Source organism: Eumetopias jubatus, unplaced genomic scaffold (assembly GCF_037043125.1).
Source record: "Eumetopias jubatus isolate StellerSeaLion01/CBP00866 unplaced genomic scaffold, mEumJub1_p1.0 scaffold_10, whole genome shotgun sequence".
NCBI lineage: Eukaryota > Metazoa > Chordata > Mammalia > Carnivora > Otariidae > Eumetopias > Eumetopias jubatus.
In genome coordinates this window covers 82,931,277-82,944,225 of record NW_028274816.1, presented here as the reverse complement: position 1 = coordinate 82,944,225, position 12,949 = coordinate 82,931,277, and the positions used below count along the sequence as shown (strand labels likewise).

The window sequence follows — 12,949 nt, the reverse complement described above, 5'->3', positions numbered from 1 at the left end:
AGGAGGGATGGCTGTCTTCAGTCTCCACCGTCTTCTCTCGTTCTCTCCAGTAACAACAGAGACAGAACGCAGACTGGCCATGTGCTGGGAGCCCCACTGTCCAGAGGCGAAGCGGTGGTGTCTGACCGACAGCTGTCCCCGGTGGTCTTCCTGCTCATCCGGTTGCTCACTCACCTGGCCCTGCTCCTGGGAGCCGCCTGGAGTCCTCAGGTACAGCACGGCCTATTCCTGCCAGGCCCTGTGTTTGCTCGTTTGTTTCTAACAACCCACTGTGGGTTTTCACAGTGAGTCCTTTTGCCTACAGAGTGCTGCCCGCCTCCCGTGGATTAGGATACCTCCCTTGTCACTGTTCCCTAATCCACAGAGCAACAGAACGTTCACACACCCTCATTTCCCCACTGTGGCATGTGGTGGTGTCGGGGAACTACCCGTCAGGTTACATAAAATCCATTTTATTTTTTTTTAAGATTTTTATTTATTTAGAGAGGGAACAGAGGAGAAGGGCAGAGGGAGAGGGAGAATCGCAAGCAGACGCCACACTGAGCATAGAGCCTGCCATGGGGCTCGATCCCACGACCCTGAGATCATGACCTGAGCCAAAACCAAGAGGCAGACACTCAACCGACTAAGCCACCCAGACGCCCCTAAAATCCATCTTAAATGAGCATTCCATGTCTTGGTGCGCACCCAGGAGCGGAGAGGCTAGCTCCGGGAAAGAAAGCACACTGTGTCTCCTCTAAGTGCATTAACCGTGGTAGCAAACGTTGAGGCTTTGACATTCTTTTATTTTTAGGTTCGTACACAGTGTAGCTTTAATGGGTTCGAGATGAGGCTGTTCCCACGTAAGCTTACAAACACGCATCTTGATGAAGGAAGACATTACTTGAGAGGCGGTTCTGCACTGTGTGGTTTTGATGAGTTAAGAACAGGGCTGTGAGACTGTTTTGTGCCGACGATGTCAAAGGCAGTCATTCCCAGACCGCGGTCGCTCCAGGTGCTCTCGCCTCTTCTGCTTGAGCGGTGCTCCTGCCCGCCACCCCACCAGCGTCCTCTGAGAGGCGGCCTCTGACTCGGAGCTGGCTTTCCTTCCTGGGGCCTGTGCGGGCACGCCGGCTCCCGATAGACGAGATCTTGTGTCTTGTGGCCCTTGCAGGCTCTCATGCACATCATCAAGCCTCCGGTGCAGGATCCCAGAGGCTTTCTGCAGGAGCACATCCACAGTGACCTGCAGCAGCTGACGAGGACGCTGGGGAAGAGTGCTGACGAGACAGCCACCACGGTGCACCTTGTGCTGTGCAGCCTCCTCCGAGGGGAGCACCGCCCTTCCCGCACGAGTGAGCACATGGGGCCGGGGGGGGGGGGGGGCTGGTGCGGGTGGCACACGGCAGGGCCACTGCTCACGACACCTGAGCCAGGTACAGGGAAGCCGGGAGAAGCATGCGGAAGAGACCACAGAAGGTCAGCTCGTGTTTGCGTTTCCCCTGCCGGGTTAAGACCTGAGATCCTGTGTGGTCATGTGCACGGGGGTATTACGTGTGTGTGCACGGGGCGGGGCGGGGGGGGGGGCTGTGCAGTTTCAAAAGCTAGCCTGGTGTGCAGTGCCCCTGCTGCACGATGGACATGTTTCGTCCAGGATGGGTGATGTGTGAGTCATCACCGTCGAGAGACCAGTGTCTGATAATCTGTTGGGACTTGTCCTCCTTGGACCCCTGGCCTGTCTGGGGGTCCTTCTGCTTTTCCTAAGGACATGGTTGTCCAGGGCTGCCTGACTGTGTTGACGTGTCCACAGTTTGCTGTGTGGAAAAGTAGGCAACAAACCATTGTGGTCACTGAGCTAATGTTCCCATTTTAAAAACTGAAATCCATAGAAAGGAAAGGTCCATAAGGTAACTTAGTAAAACAGTTATCTCTGGCACTGAGAGTGACTTTATTTTCTTCTTGTTTATTTGTATCTTCACAAAGATCATGGGGTCGGTGGGAACAGCAAGGACCATTTTTAAATACTCAGGTTAATTTAGGAAGAAGCGCCCTGCCCACCCCTGGAAGGGAGTGTGATTTGGTCATCCTTGGGTCCTGTTCATGGAGCTGCCGTGCTTTCTGTTCCTTGGGTAACCCATGCATGTTTCCTTATAGGGCCTTTTGGTTTCGATGCAAGACTGTCGACCAGAGAGCAGAGAAATAGCTGGGAGAAGGCCATGCAGACCCTCATTCTCCCTGGGCTGGAGGTGCGTGGCCAACGGCCTGGCTGGGAGCCTGTGGGCAGGTACCGTGGGCGTCCCCCAGGCACTTGGGGCAGCGAGCACCCGGGTGCTGTTGGGGCTCTGGCCGAGCCCCAGCCCAGGGGTTGACCCCCCAGCCACTCCACCGTCCTGCTGTCCCTGTGCCCTCTGCCCCTGCGGCCGGGCGGGCAGGTTGAGGAGTTACCGTGAGTCCGGAAGTTGCAGGTGACTCTTCATCCCCCAGCTGTTATAGCAGGATGTGAGAGCAACAGGTAGACAAACTGTCATGTAGATACCCACCAAAAATGTGTGATTCGTCCCTCCTCTGTCAGACAAGAACAGTATTGAGAGTAAATAAGCCCAGTAGGAAATAAAAGATTGGGCATGGAACACAGGTCTGGGAGTCTCCTGTCTGCAGAGACGAAGCCTGCAAACGAGGAGCTGTAAGCCGTCTCGAAAGACAAGGAGTGTGAGCGCCTGGTTGCGTGCAGGACCCAGTAGGACAGACTGTCTAAATGGCCCACTGCTGAAGCCACTGGGTGTCCCCACCTGCAGGAGTGGTCTCACCTCCAGGCCCTGTACTGTTCTCTCCCCCAGCATCTGGAGAAAGCCCTGCTGACGGTGACAACCCTCATCAGCCAGGATGAGCGGATCAGCTCCAACCCTGTGGCCAGAATCGTGTACGGTGACCCGACGGCCTTCCTGCATCAGCTGCCCCGGAAGAGTGTGGTCCACTGCTCTAAGATGTGGTCCTGCAGGAGGAGGGTCACCGTGGACTACCTCCAGCATGTGGTAGAGCAGAAGAGCGGGCGGGAAGCCGTGCCCATCCTCTGGAAGTTCCTGCAGAAGGTAAGGCTGCTCCACAGTGACCACTTGAGGGTCCACCTTTATTTAGTCAGTGGGGCATCTAACTGATGATGTCAGTGCTTCGCTTTTCTGATGGAACGCTGGTAGTAGAAGACTCGGGGCCAGAGAGGGGGGTCCTCGTACACATCAGACTGTGAGGCCGTTTGAAGCGTAAAGTCATAGGGGAGTAGGAGTCTGTAACAGACTCCTCCATAGCAGGAGTCTGTGAAGCACGCGAGGGCCGGGAAGGTATCTCCCCAGTCATTCAGCAGGAAGGAGCAGGATTCAAATCTTCCAGGCGGTGTCTGTTCACCTTCACCCCCGACCCCCAGTGCCAGGAGCACCTGGCCGTCAGTGACTGCTGAATGAAAAAACTTTCATCAGACAGTCCAGAATCTCCCGTGTTCCCGACCCGGCCCTGGGGGAAGGGAGCAGTGTGGTGAGTCGGTCCCGTCAGTTAGACCATAAACATACCCCGTGTCAGCCTTGTTCCGCGTGAAGGCTTGTCTTCCACAGTTGTCTGTCGAGTCCTTCCCCCTGGACCAGCGTTTGCAGTCCAGCAAGAAGTCTGGGGACTCAGAAATGTCTGACGGTCGGTGAAAGGGCAGGAGTTCCCCTGGGAAGGGGTACCTAGGTCTCCCACGGAGGTGCCCCATCCCATTTGACTGGAGATGCTTGGGTCCTGTCCTCAGATGACACACAGGAGGGATGCCCAGCCTGGTTGCCTATATTCCTGGCCTTTCTGCTCTTGGCAGATTCTCTGCCCACCCAGCCCCTCACAGGGGCCCATGAGGCCGATTTCTTTCATGCGTTTTTGGCAAACACACATGATGTGTCAGCTCCAGGAGGCCAGGGACTGTCCCTGGTGTGCAGGACATTAGGCACACAGGCGGCAGGCTCTGGTGAACGACAGAACGGCCTCTTCCCGTGTCTGAGTAGCCTGATGTGGCGTCACCTAACACAGCACATTGACCGGATCAAATGCAAACACGGGCCCTGAGCCAGCCCCAGAGTCTGTTTCCCCAAGAACGTGTTCTAGGTGAACTAACACGTGGCCGGGCTTCCCTCTCCAGGAGGCAGAGCTGAGACTCGTGAGATTCTTGCCTGAGATTTTGGCTCTGCAGAGGGATCTCGTGAAGCGGTTCCAGAACGTTTCAGAAGCTGAATACCAATCCATCCGCTCTTTCATGAGCAGCCACCACGAAGGTACGGGTCTGCTCTAGTAAGAGGTCAGCACCACCCATGTTTGGTAGCTCGAAGGGATCACTGCAGCAGGGCTGGGAGAGGTGCAGTCAGGGCTCTGGGTGTTCTGCGCCCCCAGCTTTTAATGCCAAGCAGTGGGTGCCGTGAATCCCAAAAGCCCAGCAGAGGCTTTGCTATGGCTGAACGTGGTGCCGGGTCTCCACCCCCTGGAGCTCGGTGTCAGTGCTTATACACGTGGCTGAGCCCAGAGGCATGAAGTTGGGCTCTTTCCAAAGACCGTGAGATGTCATTGGTTGGACCTGACGGGGTAGGTGTTTCCATGGCTCTAAAAGAGTGTTTTGTTTGACAGACGGGTTGAAGCAGTTACTCCACAGAAGAGTTGGTATTTTTCTGTCGACATGGAATAAGCTGAGGAGGTCACTTCAGACCAATGGTAGGAGCCACACTCCCTGCTGCCAGCCCGACTCAGCCCTGTGGTCACAGAGTGCCGTGCCACATGCATTTCACCTGTGACCCTCTGAGTGGAGGTGTCTGGGACACGTGAAATGGCCTAGTGGGAAAACTAAGTCCCCAGTCCTCTTGGGTGTGTTGATACGGACTCAGGAAGGAGTTGAGGATGTTTGAAGCCAGTCAGCGCAGGGGAGAGGTGGTAGGCACAACCGTCAGAGCATCCCTGGCTCCAGCCTTGTTGCGCTGGGAGCAGCAGCAGAGACCAAGGGAGGCCTCTGCTTGCAACACCCTGTCCTCTAAAGGTGAAGTCAAGCTGCCAGAAGACTACTGCGCCGCCGACCTGGACATGGACACTGATTTCGAGGTCATGCTGCCTCGTCGCCGTGGCCAGGGCCTCTGTTCCACCGCCTTAGTCAGCTACTTGATCAGCCTGCACAACGAAATTGTCTACACCGTGGAGAAGTTCTCCAGCGGAGGCAGCAGGTGAGTGCATGCCTGCAGGGGAAGCTGTTTCTGGGCGGGCTCACCTGAGGCCGCTGGGCCCGCCAGGACAGACGTGAGCCCGGAGGCGGCAGCTTCTGTACCTTGGTCCGGCTCTCAGGGTCCACAGGCCCGGCAGCATGTTCATCTGCTCGAACTGGGAACCTCAGCTGGGAGCTGGCTCTATGTGGCCCAGAGTCCCGGGCCACGTGTGCCTGCTGGGACACTGAGTCCTGCGACTCTGTGTCCCTCAGCTACTCCGTCGATGCCTCCGAGATCACAGACCTGCACGTCATCAGTTACGAGGTTGAGCGGGACCTGATGCCGCTGATTCTGTCCAACTGCCAGTACCAGGTGGAGCAAGGCCAGGAGACCCTGCAGGAGTTCGACCTGGAGAAGATCCAGCGCCAGATCACCAGCCGCTTCCTGCAGGGCAAACCCAGGCTCACCCTCAAGGTGCGGCTGACCCCTTGGTACTTATTGGGTCGGCACATCTGTTTGGTGAAAGTTGGCCTGAGTGTGGCTTTTATCCAGCAGTTTCAGAGTGAGTGGGAGCGAGGATGACCGTCCAGCCGCGTGTCCCCCCAGAGGCCAGGACTCCACTCCTGGCCATACCTCAAGGCCAATGGCTCTCTTGAGCTGCCACTGAGCCTTCATCCCCCCAGGGTCTCGGCAGGTCCCAACGGACCTGTTGTTGGATTTCTCCACCATAGTAATGGCATTACCTCCTGCCCCTGATGGCCCTGGCAGCTGCCTCATGTAGCTGCCCCAGCCCCCTGCTTCTGCCCCCAGCCTCCATCTCAGGTGTGACCGCTGCAGTAGCCCCCACCACTCCCTGCCTCCCACGTCTTCAGGCCATATTCTGAAGCCAGATCTGGCTCCCGTCACTTCCTGGTGATGGCCCGACCCCGACAGGCATCCTGGTGCATGTGGGGTGCATGTCCCATCCCACAGCACACCCGTGCTGCTCGTCCTGGCCTGTCTCCAGCCACTTCTCACGGCCTGCATGGACTCCTGTGGCCTCGAGCACTGGACCACCCTCCCTCCCCAAACACCCTGTGCACTTTCACGTCTCTGTTCGTTCACCTGGGCTGTCCCTCTTCCTTCCGGGTCCGGTCAGAGACCTTGTGCATGGGGGGTGTGTGCTCCCTCACCGCCCGCAATCAGGCTCTGAACTGACGGCGCCCCGGGCCGCTCTCACTGGCTCTGCCACCCCTGTTGTCTAGCAGAGGGACTGCATCGTGCGAGGCTGTGCGCAGTCGTGGTTGGGGGAGTACATGAACGGGAGGGCCCCACGTTCCTGTGTCCCCAGGGGCTCGCCAGCCCACAGCATCCTACGTGAGGCATCTGTGTGGCCGTCGAGGCGAGGCCGGGTCCCTTGTGTCCCTGGGTCCACAGAGACGTCACAGGGCCACAAGGCGGCGTGCTCTGCCTGGCGGCGCTCTGGACGGCGCGGTGCTGCGGTGGAGTTACTGCTCAGGAACCTCCATGGTGGATTCCGTGTCCAGAGACTGTTTTCTTTCTCAATTTAGGGACTACCCACTCTGGTGTACAGACGGGACTGGAACTATGAACATCTCTTTACGGACATCAGGAACAAACTGCCACAGGTGATCACAACACACCTGACCGGGTGCATGGCGCTTTTACCCGGTCACGGTGCTCTCCTCCCGCGGGGACGGCGCAGCCTCGCTCTGGGCGTCGGCCGGGGGCACCGCAGGGGGGCCTCCCGAGTCCCCCGGGCCCGCTGCTCTTTCTGGAGGGCAAGCAGGACGCAAATCAGCAAAAGTGTCCTTGTTGAAATCCCGCGTTTGTTTCTTGGTAATGACGTCATGACCGAGTATGCTGGTGCAGAAGGTGCAGAGAACTTAGGTCCGTGCTCCTCAGGTTTATGTGTGTGGGGTGTGTGTGTCTGGTGTGTGCGTGCGTCCGTATGAGTCTCCTCACAGAGCCGCTTTGAGGACGCGGTAACTTCATGCCTGTTTGTGTAGGGGATCCGGGTACCGCTGCCACTTAGCAGTCACTAAGCGTTAACTGTCCTTGTTGTTAGAAGGGTCGTCCCACCTATGGCCTTGGCAGCGAACAAGGCCAGTGTTCTTGCCAGGTAGCGATGCCCAGGAAGCCCCAGCCACGAACCCCTGTCCCATCTCTGATTTCCTAGAAACCCCTCCCCAACGCAGCCGTCAGCGCCATTTGTGGGCAGCTGCTGTCCTTCAGTGATGTGTGCGAAGCTCTGTCTGTCATCGAAGTCACTCTGGGGTTTCTGAGCACGGCCGGCGGCGATCCGGACATGTCCTTGAATGTGTATGTCCAAGACGTGCTGCACATGGGCGACCAGACAGCCCTGGTTCTAACGGTGGGTCTTGGTTGGGGCTCTCTTGCAGGTTAATCCACACTGCCCTCCCCACTTCCTGCCGGGATTAGTGCCACTCGGGGTCCACAGAACACACTCTGGTGCTAGAGGCAGGGATGCACCCACAATGTGAGACTCTGAACTGGGCACGTCACAGATGCCCCCCCGCAGCTCGCCAGCCACCTGCCTCTCCCGCCATGGGACTGGCTCTGAGATGGGGCGGGCAGCGGGGGGACGCCACTCCGGAGGCTAGGCCCGCGGCTGGTGCATGCGTGCAGGAGGCGTCCGTGTCCATGGAGAGGGGGATCAGTAGCCCGGGAGCAGAAGGGCCACCATGCCTGCCTGTTCCCGCTCAGCCCCGCCCCTGTTTCCCTTTCAGGCCTTCAGCAGATGCCAGCTGAAGCACACGATTGCCCTCTGGCAACTCCTGTCGGCCCACAGGTCGGAACAGCTGCTCCGACTGCGTAAGGTGAGTGCAGCCCCGCCCCCGCTGGCCTGGGGGCCGCCCTGCCTCCTCCCGGCCTCCTGCTGCCTCTGTTCTGGTTTGTTCTAGGAGCCCTTCAGGGATATCAGTGCCCAGTACAAAGTAGGTCTCAGCCCAGAAAATGCTAAGTGCCTCAGCGCTTTCCTGAATCAGACGGACCTTGACTCCTTCCTCCTGGAGCTTCATGAAATGATGATCTTGAAACTGAAGAGCCCCCAGGCCAAGGACACCTTCAAACCTGAGTGGACGTACGTAGGGGTTCGTTTGCGGGTGGGCCCGGTGCACGCGGGGTGTCCTGCAGTCTCTCCCAAGGTCTTCTAGATCTCCTAGGACATGGAAGATCCCACGTCAGAAGCCCATGCCCTGCAGTCTCACGCCCTCCAGGCCCCCCTCGCACTGGCCTTTTGGGTTTGGTCTCTGTTGGGTTTTTTAAAAACAATTACAGAAGTCATATATTCTCATTATAACAAGTGTACTTACGTCAGAGATGTGCATTTTATTTTTAATTTTTTTCTGTTTTTGTTTAAGTGTAGTTAACATGGTGTTATATTAGTTCTCGGTGTGTAATGTAGTGATTCAGCAGTTCCGTACATTATCACTCGGCTCATCAGGACACGTGTGCTCATCCGTCCCTCCACCTCCCTCTGGTGACCGCTGCGTGTTTGCTCTTTTTTTCTTTGTTTATCTGATTTGTTTCTTAAATTCCACATGAATGATATCACACGGTATTTTTCTTTCTCTGATTGACTTATTTCACTCAGCATAACACCCTCCAGTTCCATCCATGTTGTTGCAAATGGCAAGACGTCATTCTTTTTGATGACTAATATTCCATTGTATATATATCCCATAACTTCTGTTTTTAAATTTATTTAAATGTAATTAACATATAATGTATTATTGGTTTCAGAGGTAGAGTTCAGTGATTTATCGGTCTTATATAACACCCGGTGCTCATTCCATCCCGTGCCCTCCTTAATGCCCGTCACTCAGTTGTCCCACCCCCCCACGCCCCTCCCCTCCAGCACCCCTCAGTTTGTTTCAAGAGTCTCGTATCGTTTGTCTCCCTCTCTGATTTTGTCTCGTTTTATTTTTTCCTCTCTTCCCCTATGCTCCTGTTTTGTTTCTTAAATTCCACAAATGAGTGAAATCATATAACTGTTTTTCTCTAATTGACTTATTTCACTCAGCATAATACCCTCTAGTTTCAGCCACATCGTTGCAAATGGCAAGATTTCACTTTCTGATGGCTGTATAATATTCCATTGTGTATATAGACCACCTCTTCTTGATCCATTCGTCTGTTGATGGACATCTTGGCTCTTTCCACAGTTTGGCTATTGTGGACATTGCTGCTATAAACATTAGGGTGCAGGTGCCCCTTCGGATCACTGCATTTGTATCTTTGGGGTAAATACTTAGTAGTTCAAAGAATATCAATGTAAGTAAGTATAAGGCCAGACAGCATAATAGAAGAAAACCACAAATATGAAGTGTGCTCGCAAGGAGAACTGGGATTGGATTATCTGTTGAGAAAAACAGGAACCAGGGGCGCCTGGTGGCTCGGTCAGTTAAGCATCTGCCTCCGGCTCAGGTCATGATCCCGGGGTCCTGAGATGAAGTCCTGCATTGGGCTCCCTGCTCGGCGGGGAGTCTGCTTCTCCCTCTGCCTCTGCCTCTGCCTGCCGCTTTGCCTATTTGTGCTCTCTGTCAAATAAATAAATAAAAATCTTAAAAAAAAAAAAAAGAAAAAAAGCCACACCAATGTATAGTATGTGAGAATACCCAACACTGGATATTATCTGTCTTTTACATGTTTTACCAATCAAATGGCCAAAAACAGAGATCTCATTTTCACTTGTATTTTCCTATTTCCTAGTGAAGCTGCATACATTTTTCTAATGTATTTGCCAGTTTTGTATCTTCCCCTGAATTATCTGTTGATATCTGTTATGTTTCTTTTGGGCTATTTCTCTTTTTTCATAATGTTAAAAGATTTAAGATTAACCTTTTATTTGGTATGTTACAAATGCTCTACCTCAGTCTTGAATTTCAGAAAGCCAGATCTGACAGAATTTTTCTATAAGGACTAGGAAAATATAGCTATAAGGGTCTTCCTTATCCAAAGGTTGTGAAGTATTCTGCCATGTTTCCTTCCTGTGCTTTTATAGTTTCATGTACATCTGCTGTGTTAACCAGTTTACTATTTATGTGTGATGTGAGGGATTTACCTTTCCTGTTTTTCTTTCTTTCTTTTTAGATTTTATTTATTTATTTATTTGAGAGAGAAGGAGCACAAACAGGGTGGGGGAAGCAGCAGAGGGAGAGGGGGAAGCAGACTCCCCGCGGAGCAGGGAGCCCGATGCGGGACTCGATCCTGGGACTCTGGGATCATGACCTGAGCTGAAGGCAGACACTTCACTGAGCCACCCAGGCGCCCCTGGTTCCTGTTTTTCTAAACAGATAATCCAATCCCAGTTCTCACCAGCACACTTCATATTTACAGTTTTCTTCCATTACACTGGCATATACCTGCATACCTTGATATTCTTTGAACATATTCAACAAGTCTTTACTATCCTGGACTTCTGGTGCAGAGAAAAAAGATCCCTTTCCTAGAAAATTGAGTGTCTTTGTTAATATAAAACATGAGATGGAATACAAGCTTTTTTTGAATGGTGAGGCTGTGTGTTCATATAGCAGATCACATTAGCAGAGTGTTTACAGGATCGTGACCCGGCCATTACCAGGATCAACTCTGTTCTGTGCTGTTTGTGTAGTGTGGTGTGGTAAGCAGCAGGTGCGTCCTTCAGCCCTGCACCCCGGGTTCTAGTCCCCACTCAGGAACTCAGTAGTTGGTTGACTTGACTTTGATGGTCTCCATGAGCACTTGGAGACAGTGACAACCCCTGATGGTGTCCTTGCATTAATGGGAGACCACTTAACCTTCTGTCTCTTGTTCCTTGGTTTTTCAGCCTGAGAGACACTCTGGCAAGTTACATGGAAACCAAAAACAGTGAAATTCTTCCTGAGCTGCAATTCCAGTTCCCAGAGAAGATACTGTTGTGCAGTTGTGTCCCCGTGTGGAGCCTGGCTGCTGAGCTGAAACGGGGTCGGCAAGTGAGGTAGAGTCTGCTCTGCGCGCCTCTGCCACCACCCCAGCTGGGGCTTCCTAGGGGGCTGCAGGACCCCCGTGTGCTGTGCCACGGATAGCTGGGAGTGCCACGCTGCTTCAGGAAATGTGCACATTCTACATCCTTCTCATCAGACTGTGAGTGCTGTCCAGGGGGAGGGGATAACTGGAGATGCCGTGAAAACGGAAGCAACCACCTTTCAATTCCGAGGGGGTACCAAACACGTGCTCCTCAGCTTCCCACGACAGCAGTGGACGGTGCCTTCAGCTCGCCAGCTGGAGACTGGCACGCACTCACCTTGGCCCCTCTCTCTCCAGAACGAGAGAGGGGAAACGGGGCTGTTGATTTTGCTTCTGTTTTCCTTCTCATTTATTCCGCACTCATAGAGAACCCGGCTTGTTTCTTCCTTCCAATCCCTTCCTTCCAATCTCCAGTCCCGTGTATTGCACACATATTTGTGGGTTTCCATGAAGGCCTGAGAAAGTGCCAGGCCCTTTTTTGTCTCCTCCCAAATACAAGTCAGCATGTTCTGTGAATGCCTTGAGGCCAAACCTCCTAGCCCTCACGCGCCCCCCCCCCCCCCCCGGAGTTTCACAGGTCAGAGCTTTCCTCGTTGACACAATCAAGAGACTGGCTTGATGGCCAGATTTGCTTCTGATTCTTGGGGTTTTACATTTTAAATGAAAGTTTATCAATTAACCTTGGATCAAAGGCAGGGTTCTGGCATTTTCCTGCGAACTTTTGGACTGTCCAGCATCATGCTAAATAAATGTGTGGTCTTGATGTGACCTCGATGTCCCGGACGTGTGACTGTCTTGTTCTTCCTCTGGGTCTCGGCCATGCCATAAAAACAGACTCAGAATACAGAACCAGCTAAGTTTCTGAAAAAGGAGAAGAGAATAGTCGACCAGCTCTGATCGTGTACCTCTTTTCTCACTGGGAGGTTGTGCCTCTTTTGCACAATGCCCTCGGATACTTGTGGCCTCTGGACTGACTCCTGCTCCCAGGTGGCTCAGCACCCATTAGCACGGAGATGCCTACTGTTCATAAGTCAGAGGCGGATGTCTTCAGTGTACATTCGGAATGAGTGAATGACTCAGTCAACTTGAAATCAGGCCCTCGGGGTGAGAGCTACAGGAACAGAAAACACTTCCAGGACCACTGTCACCCTGCGGCCACAGTGGAGGGAGCTGCAGGCGGAAGAAGCCGACCCCCACTGTCTTCTGTGTCTGATGAAGGGGGCGCACGGTAATCCAGACCCCTCAGCGATTAATCTGATACAACCACCACGTGCACTTAGTCACCAAGGATTGTTCCGCCATGCTAGACTATGCAAAAAATCCACCTGGATTGCCCATTTAATGGAGGGGGACTTTGTTCAACTCCTCGACTTGCACTTGGAATTCCTTTGATACCTCCAAGCTGGTACAGAGCTGGTGTGGCCATCAGGTGCTGCTCTGGGTCCTCACTGTGCCACATCTTCACGGGGGGAGTTGGGTGTCAGTCTTGTGCTGTCAAACTTTCTTTTGGCTGGGAATTTTATCCCCCCACACTTTTATGAAGGGTTTTTTAATGAAGGTATTTTGTTTTGTATGCTATGCTTTCAAAGCCTTAATTGTCCTATCTAGCATTATCTGGCCTAGCACAGGCAAATGTAAATTTTATTATATTTGTCATATTTGTTTTAATAAACTTGAGTTTTGCTGCTAAAGAATCCTCCTCGTTGAGGGCAGAGCTTCTGTTTATGGCAAGTAGACATTAATTCAGCTTTGGGGAATGG

The 12,949-nt window shown here is 53.4% G+C and overlaps 1 protein-coding gene across 3 annotated transcripts in view; it reads left to right on the top strand.

Annotated features, from left to right (window-relative positions):
* The window catches only part of RNF213 (ring finger protein 213), a 101,854-nt gene extending 88,971 nt beyond the window's left edge, over window positions 1-12,883 (top strand). For 2 of the 3 annotated variants that reach the window (XM_088028094.1, XM_028112521.2), the window contains 13 exons: window positions 51-210; window positions 1,154-1,334; window positions 2,134-2,225; window positions 2,817-3,068; window positions 4,139-4,271; window positions 4,618-4,701; window positions 5,021-5,201; window positions 5,453-5,654; window positions 6,731-6,808; window positions 7,360-7,554; window positions 7,931-8,020; window positions 8,105-8,283; window positions 11,011-12,883. In XM_088028094.1, the coding sequence (XP_087884220.1) occupies window positions 51-210; window positions 1,154-1,334; window positions 2,134-2,225; window positions 2,817-3,068; window positions 4,139-4,271; window positions 4,618-4,701; window positions 5,021-5,201; window positions 5,453-5,654; window positions 6,731-6,808; window positions 7,360-7,554; window positions 7,931-8,020; window positions 8,105-8,283; window positions 11,011-11,164 (1,981 nt within the window). In that variant the 3' untranslated portion in view covers window positions 11,165-12,883. Of the gene's footprint in view, window positions 1-50; window positions 211-1,153; window positions 1,335-2,133; window positions 2,264-2,816; window positions 3,069-4,138; window positions 4,272-4,617; window positions 4,702-5,020; window positions 5,202-5,452; window positions 5,655-6,730; window positions 6,809-7,359; window positions 7,555-7,930; window positions 8,021-8,104; window positions 8,284-11,010 lie in introns of those variants that run through there. The other variant, XM_028112522.2, reaches the window with a different exon arrangement.
* Window positions 12,884-12,949: the final 66 nt, after the last annotated feature.